We start from the raw sequence: 19896 nt of genomic DNA, 5'->3' as shown, positions 1-19896 counted from the left end.
AAGCCTATTGTATCTTAACAAAATTTTATGTGAAATATTTGGACATATATTTGTATTACCTGTATTGCTAGGTAGGTGAGCTCAAAAGGAGCTGGTCTATTTGACCCTCTGCTGCAACCTGTGAAAGTTTATTGCGACTCACATTTATTTAAATTGTGAAAAATAAGTGCAGCATCGTATCACTAATTTGGTGGGTTATTTTTCAGGTCAGCTGGTGATAGTGGGTCTTTCAAACTGTGAAAACCTGATTTTGTCCACGAAGGGGCACGCAAAGAGTATGTGCTCTGCTGTTTCGTTGTCAACCAAACAGAGAAGGCACACACTGTCTTTTGAACAGTCCAAATGTTGGTGAACTGTAATTAGACCTGTTAGACAATATAATATAATTAATATAATAATAATATATAACAATTATCTGATTTCCTTAAGCAATAATAGAGTATTGGCACCTAAGTGATTGAATACTTGTATTGTGCAACTCTGTTATATATGCAGATTTCAAATTAGGTAAAATGTTTGGTAACATATTTCGAAGACAGTTAAAATGGGCCACAATTTTGATGAATTTTTCCAGGAGTCTGAAATTCTTCTTGCAGTCCAGGTATTCAGTGTTTGGCAAAATCTAGAGCAATCTCATTGACAGGTTGTGGTCTGATGAAATTGCTTGCAGCGCCCTCCCTTGACAGGAAGTCAGCAGCTTCATTAACCAATTATTTATGAATATTTGATTTTTTTGTTATATGTTAGGCATTGTCATGACATTGTTTAATTTGATTGAAATCCTTAATACAGATTTATTCCTTGGGATGAATAAGGAAAAAGTTCGAGTTAACTTCTAGGCCAGTATGGCTAGGAATCCAGACTAGAGACAATTTGTTGAGTCTTTCTTTCGAGTAGTCTTTTTTGGCAGTTCACTTTCAATTTGGATCCGGTGAGAGTCAAGTACTTCTAAAGCTGTTTGGTTCTCCAAGGATAATTTCTTCATCCAGATTGGAACATAATTTTTTTTTCACTTTTTTCTCCTATGCATATATTTATTATTACTCAAAATGTGAGCACACAAATATAGTTAACTTGAATACTTATGCACTTGGTTCAGTGAAATATTATTTAGAAGATTTGATATGTGATGGAATCGGTCAATACTTGATGAAAATCCATAACCTATTCAAAAAACACTTCATTGTAAGATTTTAACAAAAAGTTTTACCAAAATGCAACACATGTTTTGCTATACAATAGCTTCTTTAAGATATTGTATAGCAAAACACGTGTTGCTTTTTTTTTTTAACTGTTTAGTGAAAATCTAACAATGAAGTGCTTCTTGAAAAGAAGATTTGAATATTTTCGTGTTTTCAGGAGTTATTGAGTAGGTTTGGATGAAGGAAGAAAAGTTTAAATCAACAATTTTTAGGTATTTATTATTAAAAAAATCACAGATCTTAATAAATTCACTAATACCTAACTTTTGTTGAAGTTTTAACTTTAAACAATGATGTATGCCTAGGTTTGAATCTAGCTGTATCTTTGACTTTGAATTTGGTATCCCCATCGCTGGTTTGTCGAAATTGTTGCCAAGGGTGTGCGTCTTCAGATTCATCTACAGTCACTTGTTCTTTCCATACTTTATACCTTGCACGGAAAATGCTAAAAAGCTTCTCATGAACTTTCGACAGTTTCTGAAAATCAAAATTATGAAAACTATGGGTATCAAATGATCACATACATAATGAAAATTCTTGTTCCATTGCTCCTACCATTCAATTATAATAATAGTATTACAGACAGTAAGACTGTTTGGGAAAAGCGAGCAATTTTATTTACATTGTAAATAATTAGGGTCAAGGGCGCTTATTTTCATCTTTAGTTAAGTTGCGACCAAAAAAGTATGAAACCATTTCAAAAGATTTTAGCTGAGACCAGTTTTGACTCAATTTATTAACAGTGACAAAGGCCTTGAAGAAATCAGTGTAGAATATATCCAACTGATATTTACCTTCACTTTTGATGCCAACATTTCGTCGAAGATTTTAACCTTCCTCAGGAGTATGATAATGCAGTAATGCTCAATTCGAATTATCAGAACATTTTTGCTAAAAATTATGAGCTACTCGATAATAGTGGTTATAATGTTCATCAGCTAATTTGAAAAAAAACTAACTCCTCTTCATGAAAGTAGGCACTAAACGGATCTATTCTCAAACTTTTGGTTTGTCGACCTTGGATGTTCTGTGTCGGCGTGGTACACAATCTATCTGACACTGAAGGGGGACATTTAACTTTCCCCTTCAGTGTCCAGAAATGTGTTTCGATCATCAAGTGATCATCTTCAAGAGGAAGATCAAACTGAAGTAAACAGTTTAGTTTGATCTTCCTCTTGAAGATGGTCACTTGGTGATCGAAACACATGTCGAGGTGTTAAAATAACGATTTGGTGTTGGGAAGAAACTCCAGTAATATTCATTACTACAGCAAAGGTTCCAAACAGCACGATACACTCATAACGGTATGCCGACGCACATCTCTCTGTCCGCTCTGTCCTGACTTGTGACGTCACTGCGAAGCACGGAGCCGGACAACGCACAATTCATTAGAAAGAGAATGAGATTCGGTCGAATATCTCCAGGCATTTTCGCATGAAAATGGAATTATTAGTCTTGATGCATAAATACATACATGTTGATTTTTCCAGAAGTAGGTATATTTGTTTCCTGAGTCTACTGAATACTAAAATTATGAGTCATTTTCTCACCCTATTGATGAAACCGAAGGTGATACATACTGTGATGATATTTCCCACTTTTGACAATATTTTTGACAAATTCAATCGGCTAGGTAATAAAATACATATTTTTTGAAGTACTTTTGTTTTCAAAAAAGATAAATTGCACATGGGTCAAATTTTCCATATTCTAATTATTCGAAGTAACAAGACATATGACAACGAGCTACAAAATGGGATAGAAGCTATTTTGGTAATTCATTGAGTTTTCTTTCGTTGATTTACGAACTTATTAATTTTTTTTTCCATCCTGTTTTTCAAATTATGAAAACTTATTTGTTTGTTAATCTCCCGCAATCTTATATAGGTCCTTGTTCTGCACAAACAATGTAATGCATCGTATGGTATTCGGTTTTCTATCTTTTCTATGGTTCTTTGCGTTAAAGTTTTGAAGATACCTTTTTCTCTGGATAATGTATTTCCATGCATTTTCTGTTCGGTTCCATTATTTGTGCTGCTTGAAGGTATGAGTTATTGGGTCTTAGAAGACCTCCCCTTGATATGAATTGCAACCAATCCAAATCTTTGGAAGAAGCTGGAAAAAATTCCGTTCCCAAATTATATTTTTTCTTGAATTTATGAGCCACATAACCCGCTATATAAGATAATGAGTCATTGTTTATTTTTTCTTTCAATCCGAGTAACTCCAACGCCTCTTGCGACATATCTGGTCCATCAGTGTGACATTTTTCATAAAATGGAAGGAATGAGGAATCAAATTTTCTTCATCTTGAAATTCCCGGGAGTTTTCCAGACATTCCGCTCCCGTTGATATATTCCCAAACACATCAGCAGTAATGCAGTTTAACTCTTCAAACTCAGGATGTTCTGAAGTTTGTTCTAGAGGTTGGATTAAACATTGCTCTCCGGTTTCTTTGGTATTCCTGTTCTTAGTGAAAACTGATGCTGAGTGTTTTCCCAAAATGAACCAACGCATTCTATAGTTGCTGAAAACCATTGAATACCTAATAAATTATGTGTCATCACTGCTTTAATTAATACACACCATTTTTCAAATTGATGTTGTCCTTCCTCCTACATGCTGAAATCCATTGTTTAGACAGTTCTTTGCTCTTTGGGAATCGAAAATACTTAATATTGGTCCCTTTTGTCACTCTGTTGTAATTATTACAACCAAAAACCGCACAACCAGGCATTCTTAGTTATATACCTACCTACTAGTATTTTTGTTTAATTATTGAAGCTTCGAATACGACACTAAATTGACAAAAGCTAATTAAAAATGTTTGAAAACCACTCTTGACAATAATTTCGTAATAATTCTTGAACTTCACAGCACAACAGAGAACTTGTGAGAAATTCAAATTGAATTTAGGCAAGTCTACGAAGTTACAACCCCAATATGCTTCGCACTCACGTCATCTGCGCGAACTGGACGCGTTTGGAACTAACGAGTAGCATACCGTTATGAGTGTATCGTGCCAAACAGTACATCACAAGTAACTTACCAACAATTGAAGAAAAAAAAACTCCTAAATCTACAATGTTAGAGTTCTGTGTTAATCAATATAGACAACTATTGTTATATCTCTAATAACTCAGATAAAACTTTTTTAATTATTTTATTTTTATATGATGCTTCAATAAAAAATTGGCCTATATTTTTTTTTTGTCAAAAATCTGATCAAGAAAACGAAAACATTTTCTTATAAAAAATGTACAACTTAATTTTTAGTATTTTGGCAAATGGGTTGAAGTAAACAGAAAATATGACAAAATCAGTTAACAAGAACAATTGTGGAAACAAAATATGTATTAACATTACAAAATTTTATTGAAATTAACTTTTCTTACTTTCTTTGTAGCATAAGAATGTCTTTATCAGTTTTTGAAAGAAAAACTAACTCAAAACACTAACACAATATGGAGTTAGAAGTTCAATTTTACGATCTGTTGTTATGAGAAAATGTATGTCGTCATATGTTTTTTTTTTCAGAAGTGCGGAGCCTGGTGCTATTGCCCCACTCGCCCCTGCCGGCCTTGAATGAGCTTTCCTGAACCAATTCTATTTCACATTCAATTTCACTCCATAAATTATGGAAGGCATTTTTCCATAAAGCTCTGAGATTCATTAACAGAGAGGCTATAGATATATTCAGATTTTTCAACAGTCTGGATATCTTTGTAATATAACGGGTTTAAATTTTTTTCAATAACACTAGGAAAGTAGATATTTAGACTACGAATTGTAATTGTGTATATTTCCCTTTTGTTATGGTACTTACCTCTGAATAAATTAATGTATTAAAATTGAAAGGGTGAAACCATATACTTGGATTTCACTAGAAGCCTAAGGAAGATTGTTTTTTTATTCAATGATGAATCGGTTGAATAATTAAGTACAAAAGCAACTGTCAAAAGAAAAATATTGAAAATAATGTTACTTGATTCTCTTACATATCATAAGAGATGCTGTTTGGTCTTCAACCAAAATCGGAAGGATAACTGAAATTACTTATATTGAAGAAACGCCAAGAATAATTTTACCGGTATGAACAATTTAGAAAAATAATCTTCAATTTCACGTTCCTCCACGATCTGGAACACTAATTCTACAATCAGAGTAAATAGCAAATAAACGCGCTCTATTATTTAATCAATAATTTTATAACAAGCAGTTTAGAAGAGAGATTCAAGATGGGACGATGAATTAGAACAGTGAGTTAATTACAAGAAAAAAAAGCTTGAGATATAACGATGATACATGGGTAAAAGTATATATATATATATATATATATATATATATATATATATATATATTACAATGTAGGTTTTCACGGATGGTAGAATATGATGTGTTGTGTTGACTTGGGTTATACAGTTTACCGAAAACCCACACACACCAACCGCTACCTACAAGCAGCATCACACCACCACCCTACTCAGCTACAATCCGTAGCCAACACGTTAATATCCCGCAGTTTCCGCCTAACAGAACCAACAAACAGGACAACAGAATTGGGGGAGACAACAAAGGCTCTGCGACAAAATGGTTACGGACCAAAGATCATTCAAAAGGCCATCGACAGACAAAGAAGAACCAATAAAACATCCACTAGATCGACACAAGACTCTCCACACGACAGACAATCTGTGACACTACCTTATATCAAAGGTGTGACCGACAAAATCGGGAGAATACTAAGACGTAAAAACATTCGGACAACCTACAAACCACACAAAACGATATCCAGTTGGCTGCCCAGACCGAAAGAGAGAATTTCCCTAGAAAACCAAGGAGTATATAGCATCACATGCGAGGACTGTAGACAACAATATATCGGTCAGACCAACAGACGTATATCTGCCAGAACCCAGGAGCACAAAAACTCGATGAGAACAAAACAAACCTCCTCTGCCCTCTTTCAACACCATCTACAAACAGGTCACAAGATTAATTTTGAGTCCACAAAACAGATAGCACAGGTGCAAAACCCAAGAATACGACAAATCAGGGAAGCTATCGAAATCGAAAAGCAAGGCCTCATCAACAAAAGGGATGACTCACTAAACATCCCAAGGATTTGGAAAACAATAATTAAAAACAACCACCAAAGACAACCACAAATTGATAATGAACCATCGCAGGTAGGAGAACCGCCAGAAGCCATTAACAACCCTCAGGTAGAAAAACAGGTAGGAGAACTACCAAGAGCCATCAACAACCCTCAGGTAGAAAAACAGGTAACAAATCCATACAACTTACGCAAGCGAAACCATATAAAACCACCACAAGAAGAACCTGACATCAGTTACACCTCTCGAAGCGAAGCAGTAACTCGTCTTGATAATGCCATCTGAGATGATGGCGAAACGTCGACTATCGAATAGTACACAACGGATGAACACCCGGAAAAACAACACATCATATATATATATATATATATATATATATATATATATATATATATATATATATAATATATATATATATATATATATATATATATATATATTGGAAGAAGAAGTGGTTGCTTTGAGAATAGTTTTCGAATTGAAAGAGGAGAGATTGAATTTTAGGAAAGAAAGGTTAACCCCATACAAAGATGTGTAGACCATGGAATACATTTTTCTCTATTAAGATGAGGGAAGTGGAGTGCCAAAACCTTTATTTTCCACATCATTTTCCTTTCAGCTTTGCTGGTATATTATTGCTATACCCATGTGATGATAAGGAAAGAATTGTACAGTTGCATACCATTTGCGATGCCAGTTCAAAAATATATGCTTCTGCTTTTCCAAACTTTTATTCAACTGTCACATTTTGTATGTATGTAGGCATGTTAGTTCGGATCAAATCTTGCAACTGAATTTTTAAGCAGTTATCCTCATTGATTGAACTAAGATGTATACACATTTACTTTGGATGACAATATATGTTTAGCTAAGCGATCCCATTCTACAAAAAATAACATGACGTCACTCTAAATCCAATATGGCGAACCACCCAAGATGGCGGAATGGATTTTTTGTGTACCCGCCGCAATATGCGTATAAAATGATTTGGGTTGATGGAAATAAATCGAGAAATAACATGACATATATGATATTGTATTGTATTGACTCGGCAACAGTTGAGATAGTCTGTTGATGCTTAACAAATGTTGCAAGGACCGACCATGCAACAATGATGCTTTAAATGAAATATGGATCTCGGCATAGGTAATTCTGAGAAAAAATTATGCTTTTATATCATATAAATTGTGTACTAAGATAAATTGTTTTTGGTGTAATTTGAGGTTTATTTTCTTAAGAGTCGGTAAATTGAAACTTACTTTAGAAAATGTACTAACTATAAGTTCATTTACCTACATAATTTTGAAATTGTACATTTTAGTTCAATTCATTTCATTTGTTCACGCCTTTCACGAGGAGGAGAAACAGAAAATTGAATAGATTGCATAACTGTTATTATCATTCTTATCTACTATTAATGTTAAAAAGAATAACAAACCTTGTTGTTTGAAAGATCTTTACATTCCTTCCTGAATGTTTCCAGTCTTTCCATAAATTTTCTGTTTGGTTCAATTTGTTCTGTATGGCATAATTCCATCACATACAGAACATAACTAATATTGAGGTGAAAACATGCTTTGTGTAACATTGCTCCCAGAATTTCGGCATTCAACCTGAAAATGGCAGAAATTAAACAAAAACATACAATCACTTAAACAGCATAATGAAATTTAATTTTGAATTCATGTACAAGGGTTACCTCTTACATTTTTACAAATGATGATTCGATGAAGTAACAGAAGTTGACAGTGTAGTTAGTTGATAGTATTTGAAAAAAGCAAGTATCCCTTGGCATATCACAGGTATGAAAAAAAAAACTGTGCCAGAAAAAAACTAGTGAATTAGTGAAAGAAAAAGTTAAAAAAAAACTCAATTTGAGAATTGCAAAATGCATGATGAAAGACCCATGTATTTGTACGATCTGGAAATTGAGCAAAAACCCACTATTTGGGCATTTCGGAATCCACAAAAATTGTTTGCTCATGAAGCATTTTCAAGAAAATGTTTATTTGAATTCATTGGATAAATTAGCATCGAAGAACAGTTAACAGTGAGTGATAAACAAAAATTTGTTTGCCAAAAGTCTTTGACTCATTGACTCTTTCATAATGACAACAATAATATTAATGTGCATCAGAACTAAATAACATATCTTCAACCGAATAATGCGAATAATAGAAACTGCAAATGAAACGAGAATAACCTACATTAGAAGGTTACTGACTAAAAAAACTGAAATCAGTTGAAATCTTATGAAACAATATCACAAAGTAATTTATCGACGTTTTATTTTTGGGGTTTTTCACCTTCAACAATCTGAAAAATATAAAAATTGTAATGAAGAACTTCACACAGAAGAAAGAACAAAACATTGCATTTATAAGACACCTTGTTCTTGTGGTATAAAAACGTTATTTTGGTGAAACTTCAAGACCATTGAAAGTGCGTGACAATGAATATCGGGTTTAAATCACAAATAGACAATCAGCAGAATCAAAATTGTCAGAACACATTCTGAAATCAGATGGTGAAAATTGAGCTGAATTGAACAAGACAAGAATGGTTACCAATAAACCCACTCTATTCAGAAATTTTTGCGACATATTTCAAATATGTTTAATTATGTAATTACAATATGTTAACCTTGCATACAGTGACAATAAGTTTATGGTTCGTGAGAAAAATTGAGCTTTTTGGGCATTTATATTCATCATGATTATTCAAAGATAGTGTGCTATGAACAATAAAGCCCAGATATTTTATTTCTGGAACAATAATAATGAAATATATAAAAAAAGATGAAGTGCTGAAGAATTATTCACATTCCACCATTCTGCAATTTTTGTATCTACAAAATATTCCAAATATGTTTAATGAACCTTTTTCGTGAAGTACGAAAAATCACTCACTAGCAGCGCTAGTAGTTCGGTAGGGACAAACACTGCCTTATCCTCATATAAACATATGGTAAGGTACAATTAAAAAAGAATGTTTTTAACAGAAGATGTTCCTGGACCAAAACAAAAATTTGCAACTGTAAAGGATAACAATGTTGTAACATTAAAACGTTGACTTGCATGTCGTAATTTAAAAGTAACTGGAAAAGAAGTGAATTAATATATAGGTTAGTATACAGACTCTAGTAAAAGAGTAGCGGTAGATTCAAACTGTAATAAAATAAATCTAAAATAATTATGAATTTCAGACTTATTTTCGAGTGAAATATGAATCAAATATAGATGGTAATGAAATAAATTAAATTAAATGTTATAAGTGAATATAATTTAATAAACGATTGAGGTTATATCTCATTCTATTCAATGGTAATTAACTATGAAAAATTTACTATTCATTTCATGTTTAGAGCATACATATGAATATTTATTTATTTTTTGCACTGTTAAATCCACTCTCCTCGAAGCATGTGTCCATTTCTTACATCTAACCTCATTATTATGAGGTTTTATAAATGGTATAAAATACAAGTTTTCTTTCGGATATCGATTATCCGACGTACAATTCGAAAAACAGCAATGCTTTGTTGGCATTATACTAGCAAATTTCTATTTTTAAATAATAAATTAATATTACGTAAATAACACTGTTTTACATGTGAATAGTTTATGTTTGTTCCTACTACTAGTGCTGCCTCTCGTGACACGTTTGCTGTACTATTCTCAGGAAAAAGGCTCATTATACAATTACATTATGTGAACCTTGCATACAGTGACAATAAGTTTACGGTTCTTGAGAAAAATAGAGAACATTTTATATTCAATCATGATTGTTCAAAGATAGTGTACTACCAACAACAAAACCCAGATATTTGATTTCTGGAACAATAATAATGAAATATATAATCAAGATGAAGTGCTGTTTTTAACGTTTTCACACTTTAATGTGATAATTTGAAAATGTCCGTATAGGACGAAACTGCAGTAACGATAGTTACGAATAAAAGTGGTAAAAAAAAGTTTAATTTCACTTTTCTTGATTAAAATAAAATATTAACTATATATACATACATTTGCAAAGGTTACATGACAAGAACTAATACAACGAAAAAAAATGTTTTTCAGACACAGTACAATCCCAATTTCCACACATTCTAAATTACAGGACACCGTCAAAATATTCTTGTAGGTCATAATAGGCTTTATCACTTAATAGTTTTGTACATTTCTTTCTGAATATGATAAAAGGAGTCTTTTTGATTTCATTGGGAAGTTTGTTGTATATCCTGATTCAATTTTATATCAACATGTTTGGAACCAAACATATTTTTGGAATTGGTAGATTCAGTTCATTTGACGGCTTTGTGTGGCATGTGGCTGTAGCTGTAGATTCATAGTTCCCCCTATTTTTATGTATAATCGACACGGTTTCCAATATAAATATTGAAATAACTGAAAGGACTCTATGTTCTCGATAAAAGGGTTTACATGAATCCCGCCATTTCGCTTTACATAAGTACCTGATAGCCCTTTTCTGCAAGACAAATGAGTTGTTTATTGCAAACACCCCATACCTTAGATGAGAGTCTATTAAGGCATAGTACACTACTTTCGCTGCAGCAAACTCCAGTTCCTTTGAGATGTTTCTCAGTGTGAAACATCCTGATGCCAATTTTTTGTTGATGTGTGCAATATGCTGAATTCTTTTCAGAAGATATCTCATAAGAACATTGTCATTATTGTTTCTGTTATATTCTACATTTTCATATGTTTTTAACGGCGCGTCTTTGTATCCCAAAGCTCTGAATTTGATATTGTTGAATCTACCTTGTATGTTTCTTTTTACTAGGCTTGATTATTCCAATTCAATATTTTGTCTCTTGGGAATAAATTATTATTATCATCAGGATTTAAAATTTTCAATTAAATAAACTAACAAAAATTGCAAAGTGGAGTTATTTTATATTGTGTTATTGTCTAGGGCCTAAGGGGATATCAGGTATATTACACTTGAATACTAATATATTTGTTTTGCTGGTATTTAATGAAAAAATTATTTGAGTCAAACCAATTCGTCACTTTTTCTATATCTTGGCACATATTGTTATGCAATTTGTTTTTGTCCTTGTCATGCCACACTAATGTGGTGTTGTCAGCAAATAAGGTAAAGTTTCCTGTAATCGATATGTTAGTTAAATCATTAATATATAATAGAAACATTATAGGACCTAAAACAGAGCCTTGAGGTATCTTGCATATAGGTGAATAATTTCAAGAGGCAACCCACTGACATTTAGTTCACTCAATTGGTGGTGTCTGATAAACATTCAAAGCCACCCAATTCTGAAGAAATATGTTAAATATAGATAAATAGTGAAGCTAGACTGAATTCACTCACTTGCTCTAACAGCAACTATATAACATATTTCAATATGTACATACCTGTAACATTTCAACTTCATCTCTTCCACAAGCTCCATACATTCTTTCTTTGTTTTGCAGCCTAGTGCCAAAATTCCATAGGTTATTAAGTCAGGTTTGAAATTACTTCTGGCCATGAGATTCACAACTGCCTAAAATATTTCAACAACTGAATGTAAAATAATAGTGTTAATTTATGCTCTCATTATAAAGAGAAACGCATAATGAGTATAACCAGTACAACCAGTGCCTTATTATACTGTACAAAACCATTTGTGATCGAATAGATAGAAAGATAAATATGTTTGTCCAAGAAAATACAATCTTATTGACAAAGCCTGTTGAAAAATCTGGTATGTATAGCATTCAAATAATAAAAGAAAAGAAACAATTCAAAAACATAAATACCTAGAAACACAATTTGAGCAAAACTAAGTTCACATATCTAATAGATAAAATATAACAATGGAAAATGATATTTAACAATGTTTGTCCAAAAAATTGTTTGTATAATCCCTTTCAAAAAATGTAAGAAACAATTATATACAATTTGAACATAAGTTCACATGTCATGGCAATAAAATAAGATATATCACACTATAAAATATAATTTGAAGTATAGGTGTCAATATAAACAATAACAAAAAAATCACATATATTAAATCGCAGCAAAGTTCCATTGTAAAATTCATCAATGTAGTACGCTTCTGTTGCAACGGCATCTTTAACAAGATTCCTGAACTTTTTATATCTTTTTTCCATTTTAATTTCGTAAGGTATGTGATTATACAGCTTTTCACTTTCATAAATTAAAGAATACTTTGTCTGACTTGTTTTTGGAACAAAACTTGCCAGGTTATGTAATTTATATGTTCCGGAGTTCCAACCATATTGTTTTTTGTAAATCAGGCAGACCGTTTCCAGAATGAAAATACAAGTAACAGTGAGAATTTTTTCTCTCAAAAATAATGGTCTGCATGACTCAAGCACTCCCATCTTGCATAAGTATCTAACCGCTCGTTTCTTGCAAATCAAACACTGAATGAAAAAGTTGTTGCCCAGAAGGCAACACCATATCTCAGGTGGGACTCAATCAGGAAATGACATACCATTTTTGTTGTGGATGAACTCAGTTCATTTGAAACTATTCGAAGTGTATAACATCGTGATGCCAATTTTTTTTATCCAAGCTGAAATATGTTGATCAAATTTTAATTTGTTATCCATGAAGATTCTCAGGAATTTGGATTGGTTTTCATTCTCAAGAATTTGTCCATTCAAATATAAATTGTTGATATTACAGCTAAAAGTGAGTAGGTTTGTTATTTTAATATAAAAACACAAGTAGTTTGTGTCATACCATTTTTCATATTAGAAGTATTTTTTCCATGCCAAAGGAGCGTGGAGTCATCCGCAAAGATCGTAAAAATTCCTTGAATTGAGAGAGTAACAAGGTCATTTACATATATAAGGAAGAGAATCGGGCCCAGTACTGATCCTTGTGGAACGCCCCATAAGATATACTCAGTATGTGATAGTTTTTCGTTTGATCTCCCTAACTGTTTTCTATCACTTATGTAAGACCTGAACCAGTCAGTACACTCCTCTAAAACCATAGCAGTCCAACTTTTGCAAAAAAAAGTTCATGATATGGAGAAATATTTTTTAGCAAATTATGAAATAACAAAAATTAATTGGCGGTTCGCTTTATATTTGACGCTAAAAAGTTAATTGCAGGATATTGTGTTTTGATCAAGTTAAAAATGAGTTATTTCTCATTGGGAAGATCGCTGTTATCTCAGCAACTAAAACGTGGCATAAACATGAGATAACTGATGATCAAATTGCAATTAATGGTTATAAACTCTATAGATTGGACAGAAATACTAGAGGGAGATGATCATGTATTTATATTGAGAAAAATATCCATAGTATGAAAATCAATCACATTGGTGATGTTCCCGAACATCTTCGGATCAATTTCAAGTCGAAAAAAAGTTCTATTCCTTCGGAGTAATTTATAGACCTCCTTCAGAAGACGTTGGCATGTTCATTAATGAGTTTGAAAATATTTCAAGTTCAATCTATTCAACAAAAGTTAGTGTTATCTGAACTGAAGATCTTAATATGAACTTCCTTGATTATGAAAGTCTGAATGTCTGCAAGTTTCTGTCTACACTGGAATATTTCGATATGAAGCAAATTATAGAAACTGCCAAAAGGGTAACTGATCAAACAGAAACTTTACTTGATGTTATCATCATAAATGAACAGGAAGTGTTGGAAAAGGGTGTCCATGAAAATGGTGGTATATTTGATCACCTAATGGTATTCTGTATATCACATATTGACCAGAGAAATAATTGTTCAAAAATGTGTATACTGTCATTTCGAATATTTTAATGAAACCTACTTTGAGAGGTACTTTTTTTATTACCATTTTTCAGAATATTTGATTTTGATATCGTTGACGAAAAATTTTCATTGCATGTCAATTGTTTGATCTATTTACTTGACAGACATGAACCAATTACAACTTCTAGGGTTAGTAAAAAAAATCTACATGGTTAACTGGGGTCATACAGAAAATTATTTCACTGAGAGATAAAGCGTTGATGAATTAGTCTAGTTGAAAAACTCCAGACATCACCAGAAGATGGCGAATGAAACTTTGTCAGAACGTTGTGAATATTATCCATATGAGGATAAAAAACACAGAACACAGTGAAACCCATGAGAATTTGAATACATATGTATAATAAGTGAAACTTATTACATAATGTGTAATAAGTGAAACTTATTACATATATGTATTCATACCCTTATGATTTTTATAGAAAAAATAAACATCATGATTGAAACGAGGTAGAGAAAGAAATGTCTACATAGGAAATTGTGAAAACTGAAATACTTGAAAGTCATTTGGAAAGTGATTGTGAAATATAACGATCTATAATGAACATAGCTCGAGGCTGCCTCATTTAAATAATCTGATTATTGACCTGAAAATTCTCATCAATTTACTGTCTTAGTTGATTGTCTTCATTAATTTATTGAGGCCTTATGTGGACGTCTGATAGATGGACTTTATTAACCATACTGCAAAACTAAAAAGTAACATATTTGTTTTTTTTTTCAAATTACCTTTCCACTTTCATAATCAAATCTTATACTCCTTTTTTTCAAGAGCATGTTATAAAAATCAATATCAGGACGAACATCAGACTTTCTCATGGAAGTCATCAAATCTTCTTCAGCTGCTATTGTACCAGGTATCGAATCTAGCAACAGAGTGAAAGTTTTGATGTCAGGCTGACATGCATAATCTTTCATAGACTGCAAAAATCCTTTACAACCACCAACAAGTAACAAACGTTCCTCAGGCTTTGTAACTTCTGAAAGAGATATTATGTTGCCCAAATGTGGTACTTTAGCCATAAGATTAGGTCTAGAAGGGATTGATTCAATATATTCTATAATATTTCCACAGTTCTTTTTGTCATCTTCGTGTTGATCTGTGATAATACCACTTGGATCGGTTTGATCAACTTGTTGTTCTAAGATGGTACTGGATTCTATTTCAGGTACTTGACAAGGATCTATATGTTCAATTGGTTGATCAACTTCATTTTCAGTGCTCTCAGTGGCAGATAAAAGCTTTGTTGTATCAGAGTTTTCTAATGAAGTTTGTTTATTTTCATCAACCAATTTTTTGATGACATCATTGGCAACTTCGGTATCCCCTAAACCACAATCCCTAATAGTTCTTAGCATCAAATTGAATGTGAACACACTAGGTTGGATATTTTTATCAACAAGCTTTCTCCATACAAGTAAAGCATGTCTGAAACCAGCTTCCTTATCAGTGATACAAGCGTTCAGTAGAAAGCAGATTGTATCGTCTTTAACAGGTATACCTTTTACTATCATTTCATCAACAAGTGAAAATGCACTAGGTAAATCCCCACAACGACCAAAAGCTTTAATCATTGCGTTGTAGTTCGTATCATTAGGTTCATAGCCCTTCTCCAACATGAGTTCTCGTAAATTAGTTGCTCTGGTCAAACCATCCGTTGTTGGCCAAGGACTGTTTGCACATGCATTGAAAAGTGCTGTGTAGGTACCACCCGTTGCCTGAAAACAAAATAAAAAATCAATAGGAAACCTTCTGGTTACGATAATCTAAATTTTTTAGTACGAACTATATTACACTCTATAATGAAACCAATAACGCTTCTTGTGAATCTCTCATTGTGTAATAATATATTTATTGAAAATCTAAAAATAATATATATATATATATATATATATATATATATATATATATATATATATATATATATATATTATATACAGTGTCACCATTAGAGTGCGCACCATATCGGAATTTTTTTTTCGAAAAGTTTCAATGAAGTTTGACTGCGGCACTTGCTTGTGCTTTAAATTTAACTTAAAATGATGCGGCCAATTGGGACCCACTGACGTTCAAGTAATTGTAACTTTGCACCAGTCATGTTAAAATTTTTATAGCACATTTTTAATTTCTCTCTAAAAATGTCCGTATAAGTAAAAATGTATCAGAAAAGTTAAACTCCATGATGAGTTTGTTATGTATACATGAATTGATGACAATTAACCGAACTTGTTTTTTAAAATAAAGGGTATATCTGTCAAAAATAAGCAAAACGTTAACTTTATTCTAGTTGCATAAAATTTTTAAAGTTGCCAAAGTTAAACTTTATTGAAACTTTTCGAAAAGAAAGTTTATATATATATATATATATATATATATATATATATATATATATATATATATATATATATAAATCAATCAAAATGAAAATCAAAATATAAATAGATAAGCACTATTTTGATCATTCCCATATCGATTTCAATTTAAAAGCCACCGGTAGACAGCTGTTTCAGCCTATTGGGCATCGTCAGTACCGGGCAGGCGATCTGCGTCAACGCAAGCGAGACATAAGTGGAACCACCTATTGGTGTGACACCCAAGTCAACTTATATATATATATATATATATATATATATATATATATAAGTAAGTAAAGTACAACAAATTTTGACAATTGTTAATTTTCATCTTATCATCTAGAGTTCCTGAAGAAGAGTCAATAAAGTCTCGAAAGCTTGAACAGAAAAAAGAGTTCTCATTTTTCTCTGTCTCCGACTGCACACCCGTCTCAATCCCCGTGCTACTTCTTAACTTAGCCAGTCGTGCTAACCTTCAACCTCTATATATATATATATATATATATAGTTTTTCATTCATTTCTTTAAACTGTATACAGAGTTCAAATCTTAAACTACTAGAACAAGTACTTTTTTCAATCACCAGAACTGCAACACTCTTCTCGACGTGCGTTCAAGTTGGCCTCTTCAGGAGATGAAAAGTTGAGAATATGCAGTCATCCCGAGAACATTCTCGGCAAAAACACGGTTCAGATATACTGTGAGGAGAACCAGGGTGCACTAGGGGCACAGACAACATGCTGCACAAGCGGACACTGACGAACCCAAAAGTGACATTGATTTAGAAATGCAATGAGGAATTGTAGAAACTGGCAAAAAGGAATAGACGGACTATATACTGGATGGGGAAATACATTTTCCGTATTTCTATAGATAAGTATAATTTCATAAGGCTATTTTGAAAAATTATGGAATATGCTTGAATGAATCTATGTATTTACTGCCTATTTAGAAGGCGACAAATTCTCTAAAAAATAAACATGGTTATAAAAGTAGTAAAAGTATGATGACACCAATCAATTAATTTTAATACAATATAATAATAATTGTTATTCAAACTGGTGAATGCCCTGTTGGGATTTTCTTTGATCTCAGCAGATCATTTGAGTGTGTTGATGACAAATTACAACCATAAGGAATAGAGAATACTTCAAGAAAATGGATTGATACCTTCCTAAGAAATCGTCGACAATACATCAGTATTTAAAATAGCAAGAATAACATGGAAATGCAGATGATGGTTCAGTGACTGTGTTGAAAAAATGATACCGCGTTACAAATATCTTGTGATGATGCTTCTGAAAGGATGAATACCTAGTTTTCAGCAAATTTCTCGTTACATCAACTTGGATATAACTTATTTCTTAGGATTTCATAATGATCAAAACACATGTCAAAAACCTTTTTATACTTTTCTCAAAAGTTTTAGTCATCTCCTGATGACTACTCAAACAAACGTGAGAAACAGTATCTTGTTCTGGCATGAGAAAAGTGTTTCTAACACTCAAATTCATTTTACGCCAGAGGTTCCAAATCTACCTAATGCAATCAATAATTATAAAGGAGAAAAAAAAAATATTATTATTATCATTACCTTCAAACCCCTTTTCTTCATGCTGTTAAATAACATAAATGCTTTTTTTGTATATCCCACCCTACCACAAGCTCCAAGAAGAAGGTTGTAGATATAACTGTCAGGTTTAACTCTGTCTTCTTTGATCATCCGCACTTCTACTAGGTCTATCGCCTCCTTGATTTTTCTTTTCTTTATCAAATCCTTTATCAAGTCAGCATATTGCTTTGTCCTAAGTTGTTGTGATGGTGAGGGTTGTACAGTCAAATATTTTTCTTCCTCCAGGTCACCTTCATCTACGATTTCTTGTTCTAACTGACTACCAAAAGTGTCTGGATCTGTTTTCAATTTCACCAGAAATTCTTTTTCAGAAATACCTTCCTGAATATTTTTAATTTTCGGTGATTGTTGGGTTGTGGAGAGAACATGTTCTTTAATGTTGTTTGAACAACTTACAGGCGAAGCACGTTGAAAAACACATGAGTGAGAGGTACGTAAATACTTTTTTATGACTACATTTCTGAATAACTGTTTTCGTGCGACATTTATAATTAATTTGGATCTGAACATATCTTATTGTAGAAAAACTTTTCAAAATGTACACATAACCTATAAAAAACTGTATCCTAACCTGGAAAAATTATAGGGACTTTCGATTTCAATTTCTGAGATTGGTACATGACAGGATACTTTGGTTAGAACACTTATCTCATGGTTATATCTTATACAGTAGCGTCCCTATTTTATTCATTCAGGTTTTATTTTTCTTCAAATTGAAGTGACTTTAAGGTCTTACATAAAGGAGGTAAGGATGAAAGGGGTGCATTCTAGAGAACTAACTCACTACATACTGAGAAAAATCGACAATACTCTAGAAATATACGGTTTCATTAGTTTTATCCTGGAAAAGATTAATTATATATAATTTCTCGAAAATGCAATCACAAGTAACCTCTGAGCCTCTCTTCTTTAGTTTATGAGAAGTCGTAGTAGTAGTAGTAGTAACTTTATTCATCATTAAGAAAATCTACAGTTCCTTAAAGTTGGACACATAAATGTTTAACAGATTAGTCAAATATGAATTTATATACTAGTATAACATCCTAATATTGAATATCAAAATAATTACGAAGAAGCCATTGTATGGTAAAACTGTTAAGTAAAAATCTCACAATATACTGTTTTTTGAATACGTTAAACTAATGAGTTTAACACACTTGTGCGAGATGTAGAAAAAACGCAAGGAGAGTAACTTCGGCAATGAAACGTCACACAAGATAACGAGTTGGCAATTTCAAGTTTCTGCGTTGTGCGTTTACCTTTAAACTATCAGATAACGCTACTTTACGACTTTCGACAGATATTTCCGACTGGTGTAAAACTAACATCACAAAAAGAAACGAACCGCACACTTTCCCTTTTCATTATGAGTTTTCATTTATGCATCATAAACACATTATTTTTCTTTTTTGAATCATTGACGGACGACAAATGAAAAATTCAGGAAATAAAAAATGATGAAAATTGAGAAAATTTGTTTATGCAGTCCCACCAACCTCAATACTACCAAAAATTAATATAAGGACACATGTGTCGAATTTACTTGAAATTTTCGTGAAAGCTGAACAATTCATTCCGTACCTTTGTCATAGTCAGGACAGTAGAAATCAACCAGTAAGTCCACTACCACTACTTTCATTTATAAATTCACAAAGTTCTCGGTGACCTCGAAACGAAGTGCGAAGCCAATTTCGTTCTTTTACCATAGACGTGCGCTCATATAAAAACAAAATTCAAGGATATTATAGAAGATTTTGTGGTAAGTTATTTCTAACTAACTACAAAAACTAAAAACAACA

At 32.3% G+C, this 19896-nt stretch overlaps 1 protein-coding gene across 1 annotated transcript; it reads right to left on the bottom strand.

Annotated features, from left to right (window-relative positions):
- Positions 1-1402: 1402 nt before the first annotated feature.
- Positions 1403-18696, bottom strand: LOC111507623 (pentatricopeptide repeat-containing protein 1, mitochondrial). The gene is made up of 5 exons (XM_074173582.1): positions 18059-18696; positions 14839-15828; positions 11716-11846; positions 7758-7932; positions 1403-1679 (listed from the first exon to the last, which is right to left on the bottom strand). Exons 1-5 carry the CDS (start codon positions 18605-18607, stop codon positions 1455-1457), a joined length of 2070 nt encoding a protein of 689 aa, XP_074029683.1. The 5' UTR covers positions 18608-18696; the 3' UTR covers positions 1403-1454.
- Positions 18697-19896: the final 1200 nt, after the last annotated feature.

Source organism: Leptinotarsa decemlineata, unplaced genomic scaffold, assembly GCF_025532065.1.
Source record: "Leptinotarsa decemlineata unplaced genomic scaffold, Ldec_3_MD MMD2_tig00000251_RagTag_RagTag, whole genome shotgun sequence".
NCBI lineage: Eukaryota > Metazoa > Arthropoda > Insecta > Coleoptera > Chrysomelidae > Leptinotarsa > Leptinotarsa decemlineata.
Note: the sequence above shows the minus strand (reverse complement) of the source record. Positions and strands in the feature narration are given on the sequence as shown.

What these genes read in the sequence shown, in the direction of transcription:
- LOC111507623 (XM_074173582.1), bottom strand. Translation starts at nt 18,607, where the DNA reads ATGTTCAGATCCAAATTAATTATAAATGTCGCACGAAAACAGTTATTC. An exon ending in TTGATTATGAAAGTGGAAAG is followed by an intron (nt 11,847 to 14,838) that starts GTAATTTGAAAA and finishes GAAATATTTTAG; the next exon opens with GCAGTTGTGAATCTCATGGC. An exon ending in AAGATCTTTCAAACAACAAG is followed by an intron (nt 1,680 to 7,757) that starts GTTTGTTATTCT and finishes TTTGATTTTCAG; the next exon opens with AAACTGTCGAAAGTTCATGA.